Consider the following 27,662-nt stretch of genomic DNA (forward strand, 5'->3'; position numbering starts at 1 on the left):
CTGATGTGGAGCTTTAACTTAATCTACCTGGTCTTCATGTTGGGTTGAAATTTAGCTTTGATCACACTTCCATCTTTTCTAAGGTAACCTTTAATGCTATCAACCAGGTTTTTAACACCTAGTTAGTTAGCCTGTAGGAAAGTGAGAAGATGCAGTTTAAGGCTCTTCTTATTGTCAGTGGCTTGGCTAAGATGAGGCTGCACCAAATGCATTTACTCCCCCAGTTACCCACAACTGACCCACCTGAACTTCATGCCTTCAAGTGTGCAAGGGGGACAAAGCTTCAGGAAGGGAGATGGAGAACACTGCAGAGGAAAGAAAGGTAAGGAAAGCCCATAACATTATTGTTGTCAGAGCAGCACACACACAGAAAGGTAACATGAATGATCTCTCCCTGGTGTCTCATTAATTGCCTGTGTTCAATTATACCCTTCGATTGGCTGGAGGTAAAAAAGGATACATTTTCACCTCTTCTAACAGCTGTTTAGGAGTTTTAATTACACCTGGGACATTAAAAGAAGCCTAAACCAGAACACTTGGCATGGGGAGGTTAAATGTTGCTCTTTGAAAACTACCTATTGTGTTTAGATTTATCTCTTCAAACAGGATATTATAGAAACAAATGTGGCAATGCTCAATGAGTGCTTCCTCCTTCATCCATTTCAAGCATTTGCATGCTCTCAGTTGGTTTTTAGTGATTAAATTTTATCTTTAATTCATAACTTGATCTTTCATTTACAGTGTTTCTTTCTTCCTCTAGACACGTGTTCATATATTCCTGCTCTTGCAACTTACAATATCAAACAAAAACCTGATGCCGGAGGGAAAGCAAGGTGGCTTTTTGCAATGTAAAGTATCAGAAAGAGGCTGAGATTGAAGGCAGGATTCAGGTCCCTGATTATACAATGTGTGGTGCTCTGAATCCCCCGCATTGTCTGAGGCATCCCCAGAAGGGCTGGAAGACATGATAAAAAGCCTTTGGGACACTCAAGTTCTCACACAGGGCCTGTGGTCCCAAAGGTTGGCTTAATAGAGCACAGAGAACATCACGTTGTCATGGCAATTATGCCTGATGATGAAAACCTCCTGTCTGTCTGATTTCTTTCTGGGCTTTCAGGAAGGGGAAGGCAAGAGCTGGTAGCCTCCTTTGTGGTGTGAGAGGGGCAGATGCCTGAGGAGGGTCATCCTCCAGCCTGGGTTACAAGGGGGATGCTCTACACTCAACAACCAGGGGCACTGGCCCCACACCCCAGTGGGTATAAGCTGCTCAGACCAATTTTAATCTACTGACAGGATTTGTACCAGAATTCCAGGAAAGCTGGTAACTAAAGCTCTCAAGAGATGAAGGATTTGCATGATCCTGGGTGAGATAAGCTAAGATGCTATTTCTCTGAAAACCAAAGCTGGCATAGATAGAGACAGGACCTCCCCAAATCCACAGAAGTTCTGGTTTAGGATGAAGCACATAAAATAAGAGATGTGTTTCAAAAGCACTGTGACTCCAGGTAGGGAATAGGTGCTTTTCCAGAGGGAGTTTGTGTGGTTTAATACAGCACTGGGGACCGTTCCATTGCAGGCTGGGCCTTGTGGCTATGGAGAGGTGGCAGGAAGAGATAAGGATGGGAGAGATGCCTAGGACAGCTGTTTGGAAAAGGAGGGATAATCAAGCATCTCCCAAAGCTGTTGCTTGAAACTAATCTGTCCCTGTTTCCTAATGCACTAATGACACTCCTCATCCAGGCTGGAAAACTGATTTCCCCAGCTCTGAGTTTTGCTGCAGAGAGCTCCATCACTTTGGGAATGAGGGGCCACAAAGAAGGAAAGACTAAACTCCAACAGCATGCAGCTCGTTCCTGGCACGGGTCAGCATTTGCTTTCTTTAACTTGTTGAGCCTTTGGTTTCCCCGTCCTGCTGGTATGCAAAGCATGCAAGGCGGGTGTTGAGGAGGAAATGTACTAAAAGAAAGGGGAAAAAAATAAACAAATGCTGAACTAAAATAGCAGCAGTCGAGGAAGTGGATCCATTGAGCAGTTTATCTGTGAGTCAGATCACAATGTACCCAGTTCTGGTGCCTTTCCCACTGCTTCCCTTGAGAGCCCATGAGCGCAAAACTAACGCTGTAAATACAATTACTTGCAAATGCTTCTTGGAAGTAACTTTTTCCCCCCCTCTCTCAAAGAACCAGAAACAAAATTCAACAATGATTATGTAGGAGGTGAGCTTGAGCCTCCATTGGTTGCATTCATCTGCTTTGCGGTTTGATTTTAAGGTCCATTCCCGATGAATAAACCCTTTTCTCACAACCCAAAGAGGAGCTGCCTGCCAGCAAAGGCTGAAGCACACCCAAGGCTGTGCCACTCAATTGTCAGTGTCCCAGCATGACCCAGCTTCACATGGGATTTGTCACTTCTCCCAGGAATGAGACCAAACATAGCCAGGGAATGCAATGCCTGCTCCATCGTTACGGAAGGCTTTGTATTGCTGGCCCCATTCTGGGCTTTTATTTGCCCTGGCTGGGCTCAGAGCAGCAGTAACTTATAAACTATTTTCTGATAAAGATAAATAAGATATGGTTAAATTCCTCTGGGAAACATGGCAAAGTGGCCGTTAAAAACAGCCTCTCACACTGCCCACCTTCAGGCTCAGACCCATCTCATAATGAACTTAGGGAACTTACCTATAACTAAGAAAATCTGGTGTTCTTAATATTCCTATAACATCCATCATCCCTCTGGTAGGGCAGGGAAAATGCAAACACAATTTACTTTCTGTTGCTTGTAAAAGGAATAACTTGATGATCTAAATGTATTCCTATACCAAAAACAGGGGCTGAAGCCTGGGAATTGCTCTGATCAGTGCATTTTGGGTGATATGGTTTAGCGTGAGGTGTCCCTGTCCATGGCAGGGGTTTGGAACCTGGTGATCTTAAGGTTCTTTCCAGCCCTATCTATTCTATGATCCTATGTCAGGCTCTGCAAGGGGCAGCAGGGCTGTGGTAAAGGCTTCCTGGGATAACACAGCCCTGGGCCAGGCAGCAAGGAGTGCTCAGGAAGCTTATTGCACATTCCAAATGGGATGGGATGACAACAGTGCTGTCCATTCCAACCCCACTGCTTCCACTGGAGCAGCTTGCTCCAAGCCCCTGTGGCCAACCTGGCCTTGAGCACTGCCAGGAATGGGGCAGCCACAGCTTCTCTGGGCACCCTGTGCTAGTGCCTCAGCACCCTCACAGGGAAGAGCTTCTGCCTAAGAGCTCAGCTCAGTCTCCCCCTGGCAGGTTCAAGCCATTCCCCTTGACCTGTCACGTGTCCTTGTAAAAGTCCCCCTCCAAGATTAATATTAATTAACTTTTGATTAATTATTATGACAATTAATGGCGCACTTTCAGGGTTTCAGCTCACTGAAGTCCCAAAGATTAATACTTTTTTCCCCATGTAAAGCGGAAACTCTTTACAATTGTTACAAGATAGGAAAAAATAACATCGTGCTCCTTTTCCCTGCTAACGAGGCGCAAAACCCAACAAACCCTCCGATTCCAAGGCTCTGTGCCTGCTCATTCTGTGCTTTTACCTCCTCCCTTTCCCCTCATCACTAACAGTCATCTAAAAATGCAAAGTATTTTACAAGGATAGAAACACGATGCACCTTCTAAATACACAACATATTTGCAACATCAGGCAAAGGGCATTGGCAGCTAGGAAACTCTGCTAATGAGAGCAACCCTGTGTTTAGTGGGAATGCTAATCAATTAGACACGTAGCGCATTAATGATGTTCTTTTGCCTAATTAGATTAGCAAAACATGAGCACAGCCACTTTTTTTCCTTCTAACTTGTGCCCCCCCCCAGGAGCAGCACCCATCTGGCTCTGAGGTGCTCAGAGGGAAGTATTTCCCCAGGCACCCTGGGTGAGAGCAGCTGGGTTATGCCTGTACCTACAACCCCCCATGTCCACCCCAGGGATGGGTAGAAGAGCATTGAGGGAGGGATGCAGGAAGATTTATAGTTATCCCCACAGCTTTTATGTTATGGAGGCTGAGGGCAGAGGTTTAGCTGCTCATCTGGCTGCTCTGGGATGCAGCAGAGAACCCCCCTCCCTGAGCCCCAGTACCTACAGAGCCAGAGCATGATGTTTAGGTGATTCTAAGGGAGGACCATATGGTCTCCAGCTTCCCCAGCATTCACAAGGGATGTAAAATCCAAGTGGGTATTCCCAGGAGCCATCCTACTTGAGGCTATTGACATCCTCACAATAACGATAATAACAGGGGTTGGAAAAATGAGTTGAGGCTTATCTCTAAGGGAAGAGCATCATTTGATTCAGAACAAGACAAGAGGCAGATAAGATGCCAGAAATATGAGTCCAGAATAATACTCGCCTGTAAAGTGTGGGATCCCTGAAAAACATTGATAAACTGTCCCAATTCTTTATCACTTTTCTTCCTGGTTATCTGAGTTATGCAGACGCAGGTAACACACTGCTTAGTGCCCAGCTCCCTCACATAGAAAAGAAAACTGCTGCAATATTTAATGAGGAAATATCCCTAGAGCACATTCAAATGCAGTTAAAAGAATGGTATAAATCCAAATAACCCTCCCAGCTTGCTGGTTGGGAATTGCAGATTATCATGTAAAAAAAAAGAGAGGAATTTGCTTAATATACACATTCAAGACCAGGCTGGATGGGGCTTTGAGCAACTTGGTCTAGTAGAAGGTGTCCCTGCCTGTGGGAGGGAGTTGGAATTAAATGATCTTTAAGGTCTCTTCTGACCCAAACCATTCCATCATTCTCTGATTAACCACAATCAGAAAGTCTCACATTAGGTTTCTTTAGCAGCTTGGGCTGTTTCTGAGGAGCAGCCATCGTCCTGCACAGGGAGCAGCATGTCTTTGTAAAGCGAGTTAGATGCACATCCCATAATTGAGCCTGTTTGATATCAAAAAGCACAAACTGAACAGTACCCAACAACCTTTTGCTGTGAGTCTGAATGTTCCAGCACAACTCACTGTATTCCCATGCAATGCCAGCTCTCAGCCAGCAATGGCAAAGTGGCATGAATTACCTAGCTCATTTGCTTGTGCCTTCAGCACATTAAGTGCCATGATCTGCACTTGAGCTGCTACGAACTCATTGCTCCATGAAGAAAGCTAATTAGTATTAATAGATATTTACAGGCTCTGTATCAGAGCTGACAGCACAAATTCATCCTTTTTTGGTGCATTGAGCCTGACCCTGTTGCTCTTTCTTCCCCTTGAGTAAAACAAATCTGTATCCACATCTCCCAGAGCAACTCCATGGACAATCCACCCTTAGAAAGGAAGACATGCAAAGATAACGAGTAGTTTACTTTTCCTACTAAAATGGTTTTCATAGATAGTGCTTGGGTGACAACTATTGAACAGACTTTATCTGCAATGCCATAAAGGCTCTGCTAGCTTGTGATTTTTAGTTCTTTCCCCTGTTGAGGTGGAAGGTTTTAGCTGTGATTTCATCAACTTGCAAAGCGTTGCTCCCCTTGGGACAGATTCTGTACTTCCAAAGCATCTAGAAGAGTAAGAGATCTCATTTTTCATATTAGCTTGAAAACGGGCACATTAATATGTTGAACATTCATGTCTAAAGCTACAGTTTCTATAGTTACTAGGGCATTAGTGTGTCACTGAACTACTGCAATACTAATTTTATAGTAGCTCTACTTCCCCATTACTATAAGGGTAGGTTTGTAACGAGGTTTTGGTTGCTTCATCCCATTGTACATACTTCAGAGAGGTTTCCCAGGTCCCTCTTTACTGTGTTACTTGGTAATGAAACAGGCAAGATGTAACAGCTGAAGATTTCAGTGTGAAATTTAGTCTTCTGTGTGTTTCTATGTAATTGAATAGAGGGTCCCTGGCTGGAGAAGAAACAGCGCCTCATCAGAAGGAGCAGGATGGTCTTCTTTCATCTTCTAAAATTACTGCTTGCAGGTCAATGTGAGAACTTGATGGAAGACAAGAACATTTTAGCGTTTATTCTGTTCCAGAGGAAGTTATTTCAGCCACAGAAAATGCCAGCACATCATGCTCCCTCAAACCCCTCTGATGGAAATCCAGTGCCGTTCCCATAGCAGAGCCTCAGCCACCCTCCACACCTCGTGGCCACCACCACGTTTGCTGGGTTCAATCTGCCCAGGCTGGTACAGCACACCCCTTTCCTTTCATTTGCCATTCTACTGCTGTTTGATTTTAAAGCAAGACAGAGAACTGATTAATTACAAGTCTGATCCAGAGCCCACTGGGCTTAATAAATGGTTTTTCACCAAGTTCATCTGGACCAGAGCACGCTGGGGTTATTGCTGAGCTCCAAAACAAGCATCCTTCAGAACCACAGGTAGGCTTTTCTGCACAATAAAAGCAAAACAAAGATCTCCTGCAGGGATGTAAAGATTTCAGTCTCCTGTAGTTTAATTATTTTGTCACTTCTGTTCCTCACTCTGTGTTGCTTGGTCGACTTCAGTCAATGCAATTTCTGTCCTAAGCAAGAGGAAACTCAGACCTGAAAAGTCTAATACTGCATGGGCAGAACAACGCTGCTTGGCCTTGCCTACCCAAGGGAAGATTTTGCTATGGGGAGAAGCAGCTAAGAAAGAGCTGTGAATCCCTCCTACATCACTCACGTTACTCTGGCGCTACCATGTACCCCTTTGCCAGGCTGTGGGAGCTTCACTCTCACAGCCTTTCCTCCCCTTCAGTCAGTTATTAGGTCTTTGCAAGTCATGTTTTCCAAAAAGCCCAGCAGTTCCACTGCCCAAGGCTCTGCCAGTGAAGGGGAAGGAGCTGCAGAGCTCTAGCCTCTGGCCCAGGTGGGGATAGCATCCCTTTCCACCCAAACCCATGTTTGCATTCGATCTCCAGCTTAGTGACAACACAGTAACCACTGTGCATGAAGGTGAAGGGGGATCAGCACAGGTTATCCTCCAAACAGAGGTTAAACACAAAGACAAGTCTGGATGGCACTGCAGAGAAGGGACAGTGCTGTTCTGGGAAGTGGAGCTGGGGGTACTGTCACCTTGCTCAGAGTCAGGTGAAAGGCTCAGGCTAACGACAGTCACAGGAAAGAAAGTCAAAAGGGGAAATATACAGAGAAAAACTGCTTTTTTGGGTGACAGCTCAGAGCTTCTTGGGAAGGGAAAGCTTTGAACAAGAATTTATCTACTTTAGTGATATAATACATCTTGGTCTGCGAATCTCATTTGCTGCATCGCTTTCTGATGACAGATTGCATCTATTTTCCCTGGATCTGTTTCTACATGCTAAAAGTTTACCTTGGACATTATTATGGTCTTATAAAACGTATTTACTCTTTTGCTGGTCAAACCTGGCATTCAGTGCGCTGCTCTGCTCTTGTCCTCTCCATAAAGCAGCAATAGCCTGGTTTTAACCAGTGCACAGAGATGCTGGGATAGTGATGCTGAAGTAAACCCTGCTCAGCCTTGCTGCTGTCTCCATTGCCATCTAGTGGCACAGGGGCCGCGGTCCCTACCCTCCCACAATATCCTGACCCACGGTGATGGTCAGGAAAAGGAACTTGGCCACCCCGATAAATAAAGAGAGAGTTCTTTCTTTTGATGCAATCAAAACATGACAATATTTGTGCTTCTTTTTCGCCCCTTTTCCCCCCCTTTTTCCCTTCCTAAATTATATTAAGTATAAAACATGAATTACCAGTATTTGCTCCTGTTCCCACCCCTGACAAGAAGGCAGCTGGGCTGCTGTGAAGGGAAGCTGAGGGGGTACAGCTATGGGGATGGGAAAGCACAGAGGCTCTTCTGCACGTCCAGACATAGGAGAGAGGCAAGAAAAGGGTAAGAAACACTGCAAAAACCATCTGTGCACTGCAGTCAAAGCTTCTATTTGCTGTCATTTTAAAACCTCCAGGAAGCTTCCAAACAAATCCTTCACCAGAAAAAAAACAGCTCATTGACTGCCTGGGTTTTTGTCTACAAACAAATAAGGTTCAGCTCTTCCTGCTTGGACTCCCTTCTGGGTGCTCATTTGTTTTACTTCCCTGTGGCTTTTCCTCAATACCAATGACTGTTTGCTCATATTCTTTAACAGCATGAATCACCACTCAAACAAACCACAGGTGACACAGGACTTCATCCTCCTTTACATAGAGTAGGTCTGCTAGAAACTCTGCGGCTATAACAGGGCTGGCCTGTGGGTGAAGGAGGGCAGTGAAGGTATTACCTTGCCCTCCTCATTCTTCTTCTCCAGCAACCAAAAACCTCATTTGTCTTCAAAACAATCATCCTCCATCTCAGGAGAGGGCAAGTCAGTAGGAGACACCAGTCCATAGGGTCTCAATGTCACCTGCTGTCCCATCAGTCAGACAATGCTGCCTGCAGCTCCTGCATCCACAAGGGGCTTTACTAACACTATGATTTAAGCACAAACCTGAATCCAAACTCCTCCTCGGATCATCACTGTGACCTGCAGTGAAGCCTGGAGCCCATGGGATGGACTTGACCCTATGAAAAGGAGGCTCCATGGCACGGAATTCCCAGGTGTCATGAATCCATCCCACTCCTGCAGAGAACAGTAGCTTGGAAAGGGTGACAACTGACAAAACACACACACACAAGTACCTGTGAAATACTGATTATATTTCTATGCTTTGATAGTAATATAATACTTCATATAAGACTGGGAAACATACTTTCAATCATTTTAAGTTACCTGTACACCTAACATAACCTGTTGTTGCCGCTTACTCGGATCCATGACTTACCAGTCCCACAGCAACATCACAAATGCCCGGAATCCTACAAGCTTTTGTTTTGCTCTGGAAACAACACACTTGGATAAAGCTCATTTTATAAACACTACAATTGCACTGCAGCATCCATCTAGATATATATTAAGAAAAACTTCTACCTTTCATAAATACATCACACATACAATCTGCTCCCAAAATACATTCACGCATCTTCCCCATCTAAGATCCCTGCTTGTACCCAAAGTGTCTGCAACCTGGTAAGGGCAATTCCTGGGCAAAGACTGGGCACAGGTTGGTGTTTGCAGGTGAGGTTGTGAAGAAGCCTTTGGTTTTTGGGTTGTGTTGGAGTTAAGTCCTGCATCCGTGGGCCTAATTCTGTCTCCTAGGAAAACAGGGCTTTTCTGCACCCTGTGCCCCATCAAAGCTGCACCAGCTGCCTGTGTTCAAGCAGCCCAAAGCCATCCTCCATCTCACCTTCTAGTTTTCCAGCAGTTACTGGAGATGCTCAGGTTTTCCCCAGCACTTGACAGGGGCTGGAAAAGAAGGGCTTTGGAAGCAGGAAGGTCACTACCTGGGTATGGTGGGAAGGGATCTGTGAATGGAAGAACCTGCTTTCCTGACTTGACCACGCTCCCAGCTCTGCCATCCCTGCCTACAACAGGAATAGCTTTGCTACCGCTCTGACAGTTGGTCCTTTGCTAACAAAGGAAACAATTTAGGAAAGCATAAATACACAAAATAGACAAACATTTACAAAGGAATCCTAAGTAGCAGCTGGCACAAAAGCAGCACCAGTTTCGCAGCTCAGTAACGTAGGTCTGGTCCCCATGAACGTGGTTTATACAGTGTAGGACTCCAGGGGTTGGCCACAGCTCTCTCCCAGAGCTGTACCTGGATTGTGTGGCTGTGCAAATACAGGCAGACTAAGCACTAACCTTGCCTGATCTGGGTTGAGAAGGAAGCCAGGCATACAGCTACCCAAATTCCACTTTTCCCCCTCAGAAAGGTCAATATTACAATCACACATTCAAAGGGAACGCTGCCCTCTCTATTTGCAAACAGAGCCTTTTACAAGCCAGCATCCCCTTTCCACAAGGCAATCCTTGGTTAGGACAAGCTACCCCTTAAGCTAATGGTCGACAGATGAATTAAGTTCATTCTGACGTTTCCCATCTACCCAAATCCAATGTCTTTACAGAGCAAGCAAAGAGAAGCATTGCATAGATCTGTGTCTCGTGTCTTCCCGCACCCAACAAACAGCAAGAAGTTCAAGTTTTGCACAGTACATTACAAAAGGCATCACCTTTAAACAAAGCAAGAGGAATAGAAGGGTCACCACGGTTTAAACCCTGCAGTGAAATGAGGCAGTGAACGTACAGTGCTCAGCAGCTCCTGTGGATGGCTGCCTGTAGTGTACCGAGGAACCTGTTAGTGAAGCCCCCCCTCAAACCCATCTCCATCACGCATTCATCTGAGTTTGCATAAGTAAATATCCTGCTCCTGAGCAAGAGGAGCAATGCTGTGTGTCACAGGAAGGAGGAGGACACTGTCAGGGCCGTCTGCTTTGCATACAGTAGTTTAAGGGCCAAGTAGTCCTTGCTGCAATGCAGACTGCAGGACACCATGGCTCTTCTCAGGCTTGGGAGGTTTCCATAGACGTTTTGCTACAGTTGGCTTTACAATTGAGATATTACGGCCCAGACCCCCCAGTGGTTTAAACCCCACATGCTCCATTGGAGTTACTGGTGCTTATTTCCACGAGTGGAGAATGTGGTCCTGGCTTGTCACAGACATAAAATAAAGCTACGGTAGCCCTTGATTTAAATAAAATTAAATAACTGCATATGGCATCAGCGCACAACTTTAAATGTGCTTCTGCTGTTAAGAAAATAGCAAGCACACCAGTGGTTGATTAAATTATTTATCTTGAACTAAAAAAAAAAAAAGATAAGATTACTATTTAAACCCCACTAGGGACAGCATAATATCCTTCTCATTGTACTTCCAAGTCTGAGAAAGTCACTTGCATGTGCACAGTGCTATATATCCTCTCCAGCCGGCAGCGAGGGTTTGTGCTCCTGGTGGTTCCCATGTTCAGATGCATCCGAGCTGCCTGGAGCTGACTCTGGTGGGGGGGGTTTGTAGAGTAAACAGGCGACTAGGAAGAAGGTTGTCCCAAGCACCTGCAGCATGAAGACACCTCATTACTCTCTGCTCCCCATCAACCCAGGTGCCTGAACCTCATTTGGAATTAGATTTGCTGACCAGGCTTTGCAGAGAAGATGATGCTCAAGGTCAGCCTGTGCAGCAGAACAGCACACAGAGCCAGAGGGGGTGAAAATTAGAATGTAGCCAGCCCCATAGCAATGGGACAGTGAGAATTTGGGAAGCTGTTCTGCCTCACAGACACCTGAGGCACAGCGCTGCATGGACCAACACTGCCTGAGCCATTTGCTGAAGGCTTTTGAAAGCCTCTTTATCACAGCAACTGCTAACACTGCTACCTAGGGCAAGTGCTTGTCTGGGAGCAGTTAAAATAATGGGTTTCAGCTAATAAACAAGAAACACAGAGCTAAGCTCTCGTTTTCTAGCAGTGATCGGGGAATGGTTATTTACAGCCTGCCCACAGTGCCATCCCTCACTCTCCCTAACACACTGCAGTTATATATTTTACTCCATTTCTAACAAAAATCACTTTGGTAACTGTTGTGAGAAGAGGACATATTTCACATGGTGCGACGGAAGCTGTAAGCCTAGAAAGTAATGGGAATTTGAGAGAATGATGGTGCCTGCAGCACAATTACCTGGCAAGAAGCAAATAGAGCTTTCGCCTTCCCTGAGAATGTTTCTTGTGTGAAGGGGAAAAGATCAGGACAACCCAGTTTTGTCAAATCCTCTCCCAGTGCAATTGAGATATGAGGGCCCAGATACCTCCCAGAGGCCTGCTTGCTCAATCAGAAAGAAGCTACCAGGCAGCATCACCTTGTAGACCAGTCCAGCGATGAGGGTGTACCGGCTCATGGCTGAGTTCTGGTAAACGTAGCAAGACCCTTGCTCACCACACTGGTCCTGCCAGAGCAGGCAGGATTTATCGATCATGGACCCAAAGGCGATGGGGCCAGGGATGCCTCCTGTGGGAAGAGAGAGTGGATCTTCAGATTGGGCAGCACCAACACACCAGCCTGGCAAGATGAAAAGTGCTTGCAGAAAAACAGCAGGCTCTGCTACTACTGTGATTAAGCAAAGTCATCCTGAAACACTGGAGCCGTAAGGTATCCAAAACATGCTGAGTTTCAAGACCTGAGAGCCCAGTGGGACCATCCTGAGCCAAAAGACAACACAGGAGCTTCAGTGCCTCTGCTCCTTTTATCTGAAAGTAAGGATACATTGCCAGGACATTGCTCCTCTACCCCATTTGTGGCATGCTACAGAGCCCTTCATTCAGTTTGCAAATCACATGCAAAGGGAACGAGGCTTTTCTGAACAACAGCAAACAAGAGGAAGCATCCTCCTTTCAACAGTGCATGTCCCAACCCTTTTTTTCCAACCCAACGGGTTTTTATTCTTAGATAACAGCTTGGCACACAGTCCACAAAGCCAACAAACCACCCTGGTGCACAAATTCACTCTGTTCCATACCTAGTGTTCGTACTACGATCCACTGGATCCCAAGTGCAAATGATCTTTGTCTGTCCGGGACACACCTGGGGAACAAAAGGAGACTGTTTAAAAATGCTGCTAGGCTGCATGGTACCTCCCTGTGGCACCATGCACTAGGATCCAGCACTCTTGGTACCTCGATCCCCTATGGAGATAGAGGCTCACCCCAGCACAATGTCCCCCAGCACTGCTGTAAACTAGGACAGATGCGTGTGTCCCATGTCAGAGAATAGAGCTACCAGTTTGATTTTCCAGCTAGACATGGAAGGGAATTAGTCCTGATGCCTCCAGACTGACAGTAACAAGGTGGTTCCCGTCACATCTGCCCCATGAACAAGCAGAGGTCGATATTAGAGCTTCTTACAGTGTTGCAGAGGATGTGGTGACCCTGTGCTTACCGCAGAGTGGCTGTCAGGGCAGGAATGCTGCTCAGGAAGGTGAAGAGGATCACCACAAACATGAACAGCAGCAGCAGGGACCTTTTCGCACAGGAGGAGGCACATTTCCCTGCCTCTGCATCGCCAGGGCCGGGCAGGAGGGTTTTGTCAATGCAGCCACACTCATGATAGACCTGGGAAACAGGTTATTTAATAAGAGAAATTAACTCTCCCACTTTTGCAGAGCCAACCAAATCACTCCGAAGATGATGTGCCACCATCCTGTTAACACACAGTGCTTTCAAACGTACCTTCTTGCCATTCCTGAGGGTTTTGGACACTTCTTTGCACCCAGCATGGCAGGGAGAGTAATACATAATGTCATCACTCCCACAGACAGGGCTGTATGTCTCTTGTAGACAGCCACAGTCAGCATTGCAGGCTGCTGTCAGGTTTAGGTGGCCACTGGGCAAAGCACTAAAGGAAACAAAGGAGCAGTCAGTGGGAAGACACCAAACAGCATTTCCCAGGGCAAAACAGGTAGAGTAAAAGAAGAATGGACAGTAGGAGATGCAGTGGATCCCCAGGTAGCATGAAGCCAGGCACAGGAATGGTTAAATCTAACCTGATTTTAACCATGAACAGGAATCATGCCCTCGAGTTGTCTCTTTCCCACAGCTACCAAAGGAGTTTAAGTGACCAGCTCACAGGGAGACAACCTCTGTTCAGATAAGAGATTCCCACTCGCTCCTGCCTATCCCATTGGATAGACCTGGAGGACCCTGTGACAGCAACTGAGGAGTGGAGTATCTCACACTCTGGCACTGCTCATATCTCCCCCCTCACTAAAGAGGGAGCCTCTTCCATGAACTCCTATTAGATGCAAAAATTAGGACATCTATATTCTGCATCTCACCCTCAGTATGTGCCTGTAAGACTGACTGGACATCCCCTTCTTCCATCAACACATTCACACATGGCTACCACCAGCACGGTGTATTTGGAGTTACCCTTCCATTCTGGCCACGCAGCACAAGGCAGAGGGGAGGGTTGTTATTACCTTCCCTCGTACGTCTGGGTTACTCCTGCCATCGGCATGTTCGGGCAGTGAATAAAGAAAATGAATATAGCCAGGAGACTTGACACCGTGCAAAGTAAACACAACTTGATGATTCCTGAACAGCGGAGTTTGAACTTATTCACAAGGAATCCTCCCAGGAATGTGCCTCCCCCTCCGGCTGGCACGACCAGATAACCTGGAAAAAGGGGGGGGAACCACACAAGCAAGTTTGGAAATGTCAGCAAGAGTCTTCAAGTCTGAATATACGAACTGCAGCGTGTCTGCATGAGAATAACCCCTTGGATGCTGTGTGGTTCTTGGTGGGAGGTCAGTGGGTTTTGCTACAGTACGTGGTCCTCCGTTAACAGCTCAGGTAATGTGGCATGAGCCTGGTAAGGCAGCTTTTGATGCTAAAACAGACTCTCTGAGAAGCACATCATTAAGTATTGATGCTTGTTGGGCACCGCTTCCTCAGTCCATGATACAGAAACCAAGGATTTTCCTATTTGCAGGATGCTGACAAAATACGTGCCCCAGTTCCAACACCCCTTGTTAAAGGAAACATCTAGTTAATATTTCCTGGTAATGCACTAGAAGGAACAGGCTACAATTATTTTGCTTTCCTCTAGAGGGTAACAGATGGCTACAGAAACAACATATTTCTTCCTGATGTCAGTAGATACAGCTTTGAAAATGCACTTGGTACAGATGTGCTGATGGGAAACGATCCTATCTAATAGCTGAAGATGATAGCTGCCCTGTAAGTGAACTGCAGAGTGTGTTTGTCCACATTCTACATGAGCTACAGTGCTCTTGTATTTGTTGGCAAAATGGATAAGCAGTGCAAAAAGTGGTTTCCTTACCGAAAAAGGTAGCAGCTTCAGAGGCACTTAAACTAAACTGAGACTCCAGGAACTTGGGTCCAAATGTGGACATCCCAGCAATGAGGGTGGCTTCAGTTGCTCCTGCTAAGCAGAGGAAGATGAAGGTGGGGTTCTTCAGAAGCAGCAGCACTGATCTGGGAAGGAAAAATATACTGGAATTGAATCACTGTGGCTTGTTTCGATTTCACTTCTGTTCCCTATCTTCAAGTCAGAAGGATTACACCTAAGATACGGCAGCATTCTATCCTGCTGCATCTCTTTGAAAGGAAACAAAACAGCACAAAGGTGGAGTCTGAAAGAGCAGTGAATTTCTCTACTTACACTTAGAGTCCTACCAGCCAAGGAAGGATGCTGAGGATACCCCCACCTCTCCCTATACACTTGCGCAGACTAGGACGCTGGTGCCTTATGGAGAAAGTCTCCATTCCTAAATGAGGCAATAACTGAAAGAACACTACTATTCACCAAATCTCCATCATTTCAAGGCTTATTAGTCCCCTGATGGCAGTTATCTTGGGACTCCCAACTCAACCAAGAGCAGGGAACAAAGCTGCATTACATCCTTATATACTCACATGCTACTCATGTCCTCATGAGAATAACAATCTCTGCTAACCATGGATGTTTTGTAGCTCAGGGGAAATACCAAGCAAGCCTTTCTATATGGAAGAAAGACCTCCAAAACACCTTATATCCCACTGGAAAACACAAAACAATCCTCACTCAATGTAAGCACAGTTTTACTTTAAAAAAAAAATAATGTATCTGTTGAGCAAATACATCTTATTTTTGATGCACTGGGATTTAGTAGAGTGCCCTAGATATGCCTGAAAAATTGCCATGTGTCATTTATATGCAGGAAGATGATCCCACAACAATTCCATCTCCAAGATGCAGAAAGGCCCTCAGGCACATGGGATGGTCTCAATTACCTCTCACTATCTCAGACACTGGACTAAGAGGGTTAACATTGCTTTGCAGGGGGTGTTTTGTAACGAGCTTGAAGTTCTGCTGCATAACTTTCTCGAAGCATAGCCCGGACCAGTAACACCAATCATCCCATTTCTGAGAGGGGCATAAACCCCTTATCACGTACTGATGGCAGTGAGAGACAGGGATGCTGTGGGATGCTCACTGCATTGAAAGGCACAGTTATTTACCACCTACCGATATGGAGGAAATATGAAATCAGAGGAAACCCAGCTGTAGTACAACTGGGAGATGTACCGAGGCTCAGCATCACATTCATGCAACATCACCCACAAAAAGCAGAGAATTTCATTATACTAAAAGAGCAAAGAAGCTGAAAGACTGAAATACAACCCATTCTTACACTTGATTACAGGGGGCTTTATAAGAACCATCATCTAGCTGTTGGGATTAGATTAATTTGCTAAACTATTTTTCAGCAATGAACTTTTTGATCGTGCTTTATTTGGAAGCACAAAGCTTTATCTCTTCACAGGAAAATGCTTGGAAGCCTTGTGGCTGATGTAGAAAAAGTACAATGCCCTCTCCTTTTTACACTTCAAGAGAAAAAGAGAGGAGTTCCCCACATTGTGCCCAGGGGCCAAAGGCTACAGGTTCGACTTGCAGGCAGGAAAATGCAGAGGAACTCCCTTCAGCACCAAGAGTAAAGATTTACTCAAACAATTCAATCTGTTTGTAGAGAGAAGATGTAGTTGTGAGGAGCTACAGCATATAAAACATTACCAAAGTCAACACAGACCTTTCCACTGCTATGAATAGGACTTTAAACACACCCAGAAACCACCTAACTCTTGACTAGTTTTGACTGTCCTCAGTTTCTGCAGCCAAAGGGATTTCAGAAGGCTCTGCACTGCCAAGAGAAGAGGCCCCCTCATCTATAAAGATCTGATCCTCCAAGTCTTGACTGACAGGGGCACATACAAGTGCTCCTTCCTTGTGTAACAGACCTGCTGAGCAGGCTGGGATCACCTGAGCCCATCCTCTGAGAAACTCTATCATGCCCAGCACACCCAAGATGTAACAGAGTATGACCACAGGCTAATGATTCATTAATGGTAGATATTTATGGAGCTTTAGAGCACGCAAATGGGGACTTTTCCTTGAGCAAAATGACTCCTACTGTCACTACCACCAGTGGAACAGAGGGCAGCACGTAGAGGAATGTAAACCAGCCTACCTTCACATTGCATGGAAGCTGTCGTAAAGCCATAGGACAAACCAAAGCCTCACTCTGCCACCTAATCTAAGAGGGATGAGGGAAATACTGACCCCAGCTTCTTGTGATGAAGACCAAGGCTTGACAGATCAGTGAGGGACCCTCAGACTCAAACCTGTAGCTCACTAGAACAAAGCCTCCTCTTCCTGGCACAGCTCTATGTGTCTTCTGCTTGAATCCCTCTGCATTCACAGAGGGGTTATTTCTCAAAAGCAATCATATGGAACCAGAGAAAGAGAAATGCTATTTTATCAGACCTCTTCAACCCAAGAATTAAGACAGAAGTCTCTTCAGGGCAGAAGATTAAGCTGTATGGGCTGCATTCCTGTAAGTTCTTGCTCTTAGGCAGCGTTGTGAATACAGCAATTCATTAAACTCATTTAGAAAGGACCTGATGGCATTGAAGTGTATTTTGTTTTGTCAGCATTTCTGCTTATCTTTGAGACTCTTGCTGTCTGCACTGTGAGAAAGTGTGCAGCATCCAATCTCTTACTAAAACAAAAGCAACAGTGTCCTTTGGCCTTGCTTTCCAGCATGGTCAACGTGTCCCTAAGAGCTGCATGCACAGATGTGATCTCTTTAATGCAAGCTTCCAGAATAGCAAGCCTTTAAGGCACTTCCCTTTTATTAATCAAAACCAGGGAAGATGAAAGTCTGCTGGATTTTGGTTTCAAATGAAAGCCGCACTAAGGTCTGGACTGATCTGAATTGTTTGATATGAGTTGCCCACCTTTAGGTATTTATTCTTCAGGAACAAGGGGTGAAAGGAGGTGCACCCAGAGAAGGACTGACTCTGTACCTGCTGTCAGACAGCCTGCACTGAGAAACAGTGGGAACTTTGTTCCAGATACACAAGAAAAGCCTCAACCATTGAATTTCATCCCTCTCTGCCATGCTGTTTGTGTTGGTTTTAGTCATAACCTTATCATTATTTAAATGCAGCTTTTGAATTTAATTTCCGTGTGGAGAATAAGCCATGACCTCGGAAAATGGCTCCCAGTCAAGAATGCCATTTAATAACAGTATTGAAATCTGTTCAATGTTATATTCTTCATAAGACTGCCTTAACCCCTGGTAAACTTCCTATGAAGTTTCCAAGAATTTCAGGCCGATGTGAGCGGTTGCATTGACACAACACAGAGCGACTGCTGCTGAGCACTCCCATCCTGAGCACCTGCTTCAATCCTCCTCTGCCAGCACAAAGGCAAATACCGCAACTAAAGCTCACAAGTAATTGCTGGCAGCAGCACAGGCTTTGGCAACACTGAGTGTGTTTGCCTTTGCATGGGGCAGCCGTCACACATGGATGCAAACTCCTCCCTAAGAACAGTACTGGGAGAAATACAAAAGAGGAAAATCCCTTTATTGACTGCAAGCTCCGAAAGGAATTGATACCCAGATGTCTCTGCAACATCCACAGCTTGCCCACCAGCTAAACCCAAGCAGCATCCCTTTAAATACAGCTCAACACACAAAAAAAATCATAAAAGATTTCAAAGATCCATAGCAATTGTTCCCAGGTGGAAAGATCATTTTCTGTTTTGTCCATTGGTTTGTTTCCACCCAGGATCCCCTTAAACCACTTCCTACTAAACCTCCTTTGGCACAAGGATGCTTGCCCATGCTGCAGAGCCAAGCAGTGGCTCTGCGGTTAAGAACGCTGCTGTGTCACTGCTCTGCAGGAGAGATAAGAAGTAGTAACACATAAAGGATGGCTGGAAGATGCAAAGACAAAAGGGAGGGGGAAAGAGGAATCTAAGAATAAAAGAAAAAGGGAACTAAAGGCTACAATGCAGAATATCTTGTTCCCTGGATCTGGAATGGAAATGTAAGGGGGTTGTTTTCTCTATTTTCTCATTAAAAGGACAAACCATGTATATAAAATGAGCAAAAGTAGAAGAAAGGAAGAAAAGTCCTGAGGGGATAGGGAGGAGAGGCTGGACAACACCCAGTGAGGTCAGACACAAGCAAACAGGTAGAAATAATGCTGCTGTGGAAAGGGAGGGAGGCAGCAATGCCTACGCATCTCTTTTCAGCTAAAGGCTGGCACCAAGCCACCCTTGGTAAAATAGTGCATTGCATACTCTTGGGTGAGATGGTTTAGTGTGAGCTGTCCCTGCCCATGGCAGGGGGGTTGGAACTGGATGATCTTAAGGTCCTTTCCAACCCTAACTATTCTAGGATTCTATGATATAACTGCAGGTAGATCTTCACACGGGCGGGAACAGCCACTTGTCCCCTGCTCTCCCATGCAATCCCTAGCACAATTTCTAGTTCATCTCATTTGCCAAGAGTTCCCACCCACTGATGGGACCAGGCACTTCACGATCTCCTCTTCAAGGAAGCATCAACACTAGGTTTGAAGATGGACAAAACCATCCGGCTAGCATCACAGAAAGTGAGCTCAGTTTGGGTCCACAGCTATCACTGCTGGATAGGGCTCCCTGACCCTCAGATGTGGGGTGGTTTTCTCACCGAGGCAGATCTTTAACTGTTTTCCCAAAGTCTGGATCCGATGCTTTTTTGTGGCTCCCATCTTTTAGCTGATGAGCTTCTGACACCCTCATAACAACATAGCGCTGGGATCCTGGAAATGAGAGGCAAAGAACAAGAAGCATGTGAAACATGGGATGCAGATGCTGCCAAAGGGGTGAGTTTGCAGCAGGAAGATGCAACACAACATCCTCCCTCAGCCAATGGCTGCAAGGGACGAATGGAGAAAGAGACAGCTGGAAAGCCACAGGGGATGGAAATCGATGTAGGAATTACTGTTTAAACACTGGAAGCTCTTCCTCTACCCCTGCATCCCCATCTATACATGTGCATCAGGTTGCAAGCCCCAAGGTGAGCATGAGTACCATGCAGCCCCAGTTCCCTCAAGCCCCGTGGTGCTCCATACCTGGGAGGCGGTGGGGATAGCCCAGGATGGGGATAGAGATGAGGAGGGAGGCTGCTCCAGCCCCAAGGAAGCCGATCCACCATGCCCCCACCCACAGCGTGTTCTCCGGGGTGATGTCAATTCTGTAGGAAACAAAGCCAAAAGGACACAAGGGAGAGAGGAGGTGGTCTGAAACGGAGCAGGACAGCTCGGTGTGCCATGCACTGGAGCTGGCAGGGGATACGGGGGACAAAGGGAGTGGATATCAGTGATGGAAACCAAGCTCTGGCCTCTCCCCTGGCAATGCTATGTCCACCACCCTTCCTGCCTTACCAGACAGCACAACACTGAATGAGCCTGGCAAATGACATCACTTAATTCTCCTTCTATCTCTGGCTTGCACATTCACCTCTCCCCATTGCATTTGCACTTTGGGGGTTGCTGCAATCCTTGTGCCACCCCAGGGCCACCCTTTGCAAGAAAACTGGTAGAAATAACCCATTCCTTCCCCAGGAAACCCACTCCCCGTTCGTAATCCATTCATTTGCCAAAGAGCCTGTAAGGAAATAAGATTAAATTACAGATAGTAAGAAGCAAGGAGGGGCTTGGCACCCTGGCTGGGTGACCAGGAGGACGAGCAGCACTGCCAGTAGTGTTGCCTCATCAGGGAGCTCATTCAAGAGGTTCACCTGCTGCTCACAGCCTCATTAGCACAGGCAGTGCAGTGTGAGGAAGGATCGAAGCTGACAGGCTTGCCAGCAGCTCTCTTCCAGAAGCAGCACTGATGCAAGCCACCCATCCAGCCTCAGCCCCCCCTGCAGAAACAATGCTGACCGCCATGGGAACACTGCCACCCAGCCACCAGGTCGTTTCTCCAGATACTTATTGTTGTTTTACCCCAAAGGAAGCACAGTATAAAGGGAAAGGAACAAGATTGTTTTTTAACAACTTACTCTCTGCCAATTTCAGTATAAATATTTAGAAACATTCCTCCTACCAGATAACCCGCTGCAGGCCCAAGGATTGCAGCAGTGTAGAAAACAGCTGAAAGGGAAAACAAGCCACGTGAGACAAACAGCAGCCTTTCAGCCAGGGATGCTGCTGGTGCCCAGCATCCCCTGCCCCGTTGCAGCAGCCCCATTCCCTCCTGGATGCGGGATGCTCAGCCTCCTACTGCCTCACACCCTTATTCCTAAGCCCTTGAGGAACAAAGCCAGGCAGTTTTAATAAGTTCTCATCTCATGCTTATGTCCCAAGGAAACTTTTGCATCCAGTGTGGGAATTCCTATAATATGGGGGAGGCAAAACTGGTGCAATGGGATATAAGAGGAATGTAGCTGACCCCGCTGCCACACCCTGATTGCCAGCATGAAGAGCAGCAGCGTGGTCTCTGCAGTGACAATACAAGACGCCTATGCCAAAAGCAGGATCACTGGCACTTTCTGGTTTGCTGCCATGGAAAGATCGTCCACTTACTGAGGATCCTGTGATTGCCCAGAGAAGCTGTGCCTGCCCCATCCCTGGCAGTGTTCAAGGCCACACTGGATGGGGCTTGGAGCAAGCTGTTCTAGTGGAAGGGGTTGGAGCTGGAGGAGCTTTAATGTCCCTTCCAACCCAAACCATTCTCTGGTTCTCTGATCTCCTCATCTCCCTGCACAGCCTTCTGACACAGCAGCATGGGCAGATGCTGCTAAATCCTGAAATTGCTAAAAAGCCATCTCTTTTAGCAATTTCACTACGTAGACTGTAAGTATTTGGCAATTGCTAAGTGATCAGCAACACGGAGCAGTGAGCCTAGCCTCTTCTCTTGGCTGTGCTTTGCATCAGCGGCATGTGAGCATCCCAGCGACCATCCCTGCTGTGCTGTCCCATTGCACAGATCACGTATGGCTTCATGGTTATTTGCCAGAGATGCTAATGCCATGCACACTGGAGGGCTCTCCCCAGCTGGTTGCATGCTAGAAGCAGGAGGCACCTCCTGATCTGCAGGGAGTGAAAATACCCCATTGCACTTACAGCTCCTGCCTGTAACTAAGCAGAACATCCCCAGCAGCTGCCACTTCCCTCCGATTACCCCCTTGCCTGTTGTTGGGAACAAAAGACCAGGAGAGCTCCCCACTGTTTGGTGCCAAGGCAGCTGGACCAGCTCTCTCACCACCCATCCCACACGTTCGAGCTGCCCCTACAGCTCCACTCACCAATGTACACAGGAGAGTAGTTAGTCTTGACGTTTTCATCTAAATAGGTGACACCGAGCGTGTAGAGCGGCGTGGCTCCCATCCCATGCAGGAACTGTCCCAGCATGAACATGAACCTGTAGCTGGAGAGGCTGGAGGCAGCCTGGGCACAGGGCAGGCTTTGGTTCCCCCCGCAGATGCCCACCTCCGCCGCCGAACGTGCCTCGTACGGTCCCGTGGTGAAGTGGGGCAAGGCAAAGAGCAGGGAGCCCAAGCCCATGACCAGCACGCCCCAGCCCAGCCATCGTGGTTTGTGGCCATTGCCCCCAAAATAGCTGACGAAGGTCAAGCAGACGCACGCAGCGATGTCGTAGGAGCTGGCGATCAGGCCGCTCTGGTAGCTGCGGAGGTCGAAGCGGCGCTCAATGGAGGTGATGACTGTGTTGATGAAGCCGTTCACTGTCATGCCTTGCAGGAAGGAGGCCACGCAGAGGAAGAACAAGACGCCTTTGGATGTGTTGAAGAGCTGTAAGCACCCTGGGGTGAACCCCCCCCAGCCACATGCCAGGTCCTCCCCTTCGGTTGACACATATTTAATCCCTTCATGGAACTGGGTCTCCTCCTCTCCAGGGGTGGTGGAGCAGAGGGGTTCAGCACACGAGTCAGAGGGGCTGGGCACTCCAGAGGACGTGGTGCCATTGCTCAGTGGGGTGCCGCAGGCCCGGCCAGCCTCACCAGGAGGAGGATGTGAATGGGAGAAGTCAAGTGTCTGAGTGAAACAAAAGCCATTTTCTCCAGTTGAATTTTGAGGCATTGCCATGAACAGGGACACAGAGTCAAGCAGGAGGTTGAGGTGGGGCTGGAGGCCAGGGTGGTGAGGACCTGCCTGGCTGGGAGATGCAGTTTTCGGCACTTACATCAGTAGGGAGACGGAAAACGTCTGAGCCAAGACCATTCTGATCTGTGAAGAGAGAAACTTTACATATCTTTATACAAAACCATACTCAAACCCTTCAAATATTGTCCTTTCTATATATATAATTATTATATATAATATTTAAATATATAGATATAAAATTATTAGGGTTTCACCATGCAGTTCAGCTGGATTTGTGCCCCCACCATGGTATGTGTTAGTACCTCAGGTGTCAGGGCATGATTACCATTACAGAAAAGAACAAAACATTCAAAAGCATTAAAGAAAAGCACCTCTAAACGCAGTCTCCCTGTCCACTGAAGCCCCTTACCCTTCCTCTAGAGGAGACCCTGGTTAGACACCAGACCCTCACCACCTCCGTCCTTCTCCTTCTTCCCGCAGAGACCGGTGTGCACAGCTACAGGTTCCCCACTGTTAAAAGCTCTCTGGTCTCTCTTTCCCACTCTGCCAATAATAGTTTATAATTATCCTGAAAAGTTTCCACAGTCAGACTGATTTTATTCCAAGCCCTCAGATCCGTTTACAACTATTCAGTAAAATCCTTTCTATAACTAATTAGACTACATGCCATTTCTAAGTGAGCTGGAGGGCAGAGGCAGCTGACTCTAACCTAATTACCAATGCAGACTGCCTTCTTTCAACCAGTTCATGTGCATCACAGCACCTGACCATGCCAGCAACCAAGAGGAATTTTCCTTAAATGCCTTGCCTGAATATATGCCATATATATATATGTATGTATATATGATGACAATAAGGCTGCCTCTTGAATACTGGTCTTACATACGCAACAAATGCTAGGCAAGAACTGTTCTATTAGAGAGCATCTTCAAAGCACCCTGTATTTCCCAATAGCTTCACAGAATCATGGAATGGTTTGGATTTGAAAGGACCTTAAAGCTCATCCAGTTCCAACCCCCTGCTATGGGCAGGGACCCCTTCCACTGGAGCAGCTTGCTCCAAGCCCCTGTGTCCAACCTGGCCTTGAACACTGCCAGGGATGGGGCAGCCACAGCTTCTCTGGGCACCTTGTGCCAGTGACTGTTCAAGAGGTTCTTATAAAAGCGTTCCCCTTGACGTGTGAATCAACCTCATCAGCAGGGAACGAGGAAGAAGGTATTGACATTCACCTGGTAGATAATAACATACACGAGCACTGATGTGCTTCCCTGTACCAGCAGTTCTTGCAGGCACAGGAGCAGGAGGACCCTACTTCTACTTTAGCTGACTGAGTACAGTACAGGATAACTTTGATTGTAAAAGCAAAAACTAACTGCAGGTGTTCAAGTTTTGCTGCAGAGACAGACTGTTGCGAGATGTTGGCACAAAAAGATAATGCCTTGGATTCAAAGCTGTATTTTCTCACTTTTTCATCCCTCTGATGTTCTTATGACCCTTACAGCTCTAAATCTGTTTCCTCATCTTTGGATGCAATATTGGAAACAATAAATATGAGTGCTTTAGCACTCTATTTAAGTCAGAAGTCATTATGAGGTACTGGATCAGGCTCTAAGGGGTGGAACTGTTTGTGTCCATGTAAATCAAACATGCCTCCTGCACAGGAGCCAGCTGACTTCAGCTGCGTGCTTCCCACATCAAACACAAGTCTGATGTTACATTTGGCTGCACTTGTAAAAGAGGTTGCTTAGCTGGGGACTGGTTTTGATGTCACTGATGTCAGCTGATAGAAAAACCCTATCTCTGTTAGTTAGTTGATGTGACCAGGAGCCAAGAGCTTCCAAACTGGCTCACCTTCACACTGGAGGAAACACTCCTACTGCTTCTTTACCAGCACTGGGATATCTCCTTGATACTTCATGAACATATATATTGACATTACATATTGACTTTTGATATTTCATTAGTCAGGAAAGAGATTACAGGTCCTCATTAAAGTTTCCTTTTTCTTAAAGTAGGAGTCTGGGCCACTGGACCCAAGTGACCCCATCATCCTCCCCTTCAGCTATGGGTACCCTTAGTCCTGCTGGCAGCGAACACAGTGTGAAACACATCCAAGCAAGCAACCAGCCTTTCCTCCAAGCAGCAGATGTTTCCCCACACACAGAAGCCTCTCTGCCCCCAAAGCCCACGTCCTGGCCATTTCCCAATGGAACTGGGCTAACGACTTGTTCCCAGGTGCTGCAGGCAGGAAGCCCATTCCTGCTCTGTGCTGTCTACCGAGCTGCTTTTTATCCCTTGAAGTATTTATAAACTGGCAGTGACACATTCACTGGGAATATCAGCCTTCATAGGAGCCATATGCCACTTTAGAGGACAAAATATGATCTTCAGGGAAAAAAAAACCCAACCAACTTCACGCACTTTGTAATCATCCTTATTCATCTAAGCCATGCATTTACTGCTTCCCATTCATCTCTGGTTTTAATGACTCAGATGGTGATTTCTTGCTTACATTGAATCAGTCCCAAACCTATTATCTCACAGCTACAGATTTACTCATCTGACTGCAAGATTTTGACTCAGTTTTTTTCAGCTGTACAGCTGGTTCCAGATTGCCAACATCACCAAGCCAACACAACAGAAGTAGCAAGGCAATGAAAGCATATGATTTGTATTTCACAGTGAAATCTGTAAAGACTCCCCCCCCACCTTAATATTTACCATTAAATCAATAGTAAAACTTACAAGATTCTCATCAGGTGATTGTTTAAAAACTCACAGGACCAATTAAAAACATTTTGTGTCTCTGCCAAAGACTGTGATTAAATTAATGTTCCAAATTAACTCATTACTGACATGCAAAATAATCCCATTTGCTGAAGCATGCCTAATAATAGTTAATCTTCCCTGTAATTCTATGGGGTTTGACTTTTATTGTTGTAAATAACATTTACTCATAAGTTGTGCTTTCCATAGCTGAGCAGCTTATGGTTTACGACCAGACTTAAGCATTTCTTCAATTCTATGGCATACATGGAGATACTTGCTAAGGAGCAGGGACAGGAGATTTTAAATGATCAGACAATGTACTGCAAACTAGGGAAGCACAGCCCCAGGGGATGCTCAGTGACTGCTCTGGTCTCAGTTATTCTCCTTGACATGAGAGTGAGCCTGACCTTACTAAGTAGATACTTTGGGAAGTCCACATCCAAGTACCAAGCTCATGTCACTCCAGAAAGAGGCAAATTCATCTGGGTTTGTACATTTAATTTCTCTTGGTAACTGAATTTTTCTCAGGTATTCTGGCTTCAGAGGATTATCAGTGCTAATTCTGTCATGGCTGATAAACGCCATATGGATCAAGTGTAATCCACTCACTGCTTTAGGAAGAGGGAAGCCTCCCAGAAGTGAGATAAATCCATGTCCTAGTCCTGTGAAGGGGGTTTGTACTCAAGGCACTGATTCAGTTAAAAAGAGATTAAAGCAGGCATGGTGAGATGGGGTTGTTCACCTGCAAGACTGAGCTGTTTTCCTGGCAGCTGAAGAACGTTACCCAGCTCACACAAGGGATGAACCTTGCATCTTTTAGCATGCTTTTAAAAAGCATCCCTGTGGTTCAGCAATACAGAGGATGCTGCTGTTGCCAGGAGCAGCATCAGGACCAGCCCAGATCCGCTCATAAGCAATTCCTACAGGAACAGCATCATCCTGCACACATGGAAACATTTCAGGAATGAGAAGCACACCCAAAGAGAAGCCAGCTGACCATATATTCAATGCTGTGCTCCCCATCAGTGCTGCAAGAGCAGCTTAAATGCAGGGAAGGATGTACCCAGCAGAGGATGGAGATAGCAGTACACTGGGCCACCCCAATATTGCAGACTGCTTTCACATTATTAGTTCCACCAGTGTCTGATACATGGAAGAGAGCAGTAGAAACTGGCTTTAAACTGTCACATGAGCAAGGACACATTTATAATTATATAAATTCCAAATAACAAAGCTTAGCACTCTCAAATCCTTTGTGTTTTTTTCAAGCACTTTCCATTTGCTGGCGAATTAATGCAATAACATGCAAGAAATCAGGAAGGTGGCTTGGATAATTTTCAATTAACTGCTTGAAAATGCTTTGAAGATAAATCTAGCCAGATTTTTGGGCTTACTTACTTGTTCCAGCTTATCTGTGCAAATACAACTGGCTGGAGCTGCCTTAGACTATCTTTAAAAACCTGCAGTCCCAATGCACAAAGCAGATTTAACTCGGCCACTAGACTTTGCTACAGCAAAGATTAACCAGACAAAAGGATCTTTTATGCTATAATAACTAACTCCTTCTCCCTAAAGTCACTCCCACTTCAATATCTTTTTCCTACCCACAAGTTTGATCAATGATGAGAAGGTTTGCGTGCTGGCCATGGAGCTGGGTGTCTCCATGACTCTTCAAACACGGACACACCACCAGCGTGTTACCAAGGGCTAGCTCTGCCCATAGCATGCCACTGTTTTCCACCATTTGGATTCTTTTAAAGTCATTTAAGGGTGTTCAATATTCAGGATAATGTTTCTACATGAGGCATTAGTCAGCTTTTCCCAATGATTACCCATTAGTTCCTGTCCCTTCTTTGGTTCTATGCAGAAGATGCAAATTCAAGCAAATCCTTTACAAAGTAAGAAATGAATCAAAATGAGCAAAACCCAAATAATGTGAGACATGATTATGTGCTGCTTCTAAAGATAGAAGCAATAAAGATGCAAAAAATGCAACATCCTGTGTTACACAATGCAAGGGCACCGAGTACAGGATAAATGTAATAGAATAACACTG

The 27,662-nt window shown here is 46.1% G+C and overlaps 1 protein-coding gene across 1 annotated transcript; it reads right to left on the minus strand.

Annotated features, from left to right (window-relative positions):
* Positions 1 to 10,664: 10,664 nt before the first annotated feature.
* On the minus strand, positions 10,665 to 23,316 carry SLCO4A1 (solute carrier organic anion transporter family member 4A1). Its single transcript, XM_061361536.1, has 12 exons — positions 23,247 to 23,316; positions 22,021 to 22,960; positions 20,776 to 20,866; positions 19,844 to 19,965; positions 19,420 to 19,531; positions 14,718 to 14,872; positions 13,855 to 14,050; positions 13,106 to 13,271; positions 12,816 to 12,988; positions 12,397 to 12,461; positions 11,740 to 11,888; positions 10,665 to 10,940 (listed from the first exon to the last, which is right to left on the minus strand). Exons 2-12 carry the CDS (start codon positions 22,817 to 22,819, stop codon positions 10,797 to 10,799), a joined length of 2,172 nt encoding a protein of 723 aa, XP_061217520.1. The 5' UTR covers positions 22,820 to 22,960; positions 23,247 to 23,316; the 3' UTR covers positions 10,665 to 10,796.
* Between the last annotated feature and the right edge of the window lie 4,346 nt (positions 23,317 to 27,662).

Source organism: Neopsephotus bourkii, unplaced genomic scaffold (genome assembly GCF_033783945.1).
Source record: "Neopsephotus bourkii isolate Nb327-2 ecotype Australia unplaced genomic scaffold, CSIRO-AGI_Nbou_v1 NB_1060, whole genome shotgun sequence".
Classification (NCBI taxonomy): Eukaryota; Metazoa; Chordata; class Aves; order Psittaciformes; family Psittacidae; genus Neopsephotus; species Neopsephotus bourkii.

What these genes read in the sequence shown, in the direction of transcription:
- SLCO4A1 (XM_061361536.1), bottom strand. Translation starts at nt 22,819, where the DNA reads ATGGCAATGCCTCAAAATTCAACTGGAGAAAATGGCTTTTGTTTCACT. An exon ending in CTATCCCCACCGCCTCCCAG is followed by an intron (nt 19,532 to 19,843) that starts GTATGGAGCACC and finishes TCTCATTTCCAG; the next exon opens with GATCCCAGCGCTATGTTGTT. An exon ending in ACAGTTAAAGATCTGCCTCG is followed by an intron (nt 14,873 to 19,419) that starts GTGAGAAAACCA and finishes TTTCCTTCCCAG; the next exon opens with ATCAGTGCTGCTGCTTCTGA.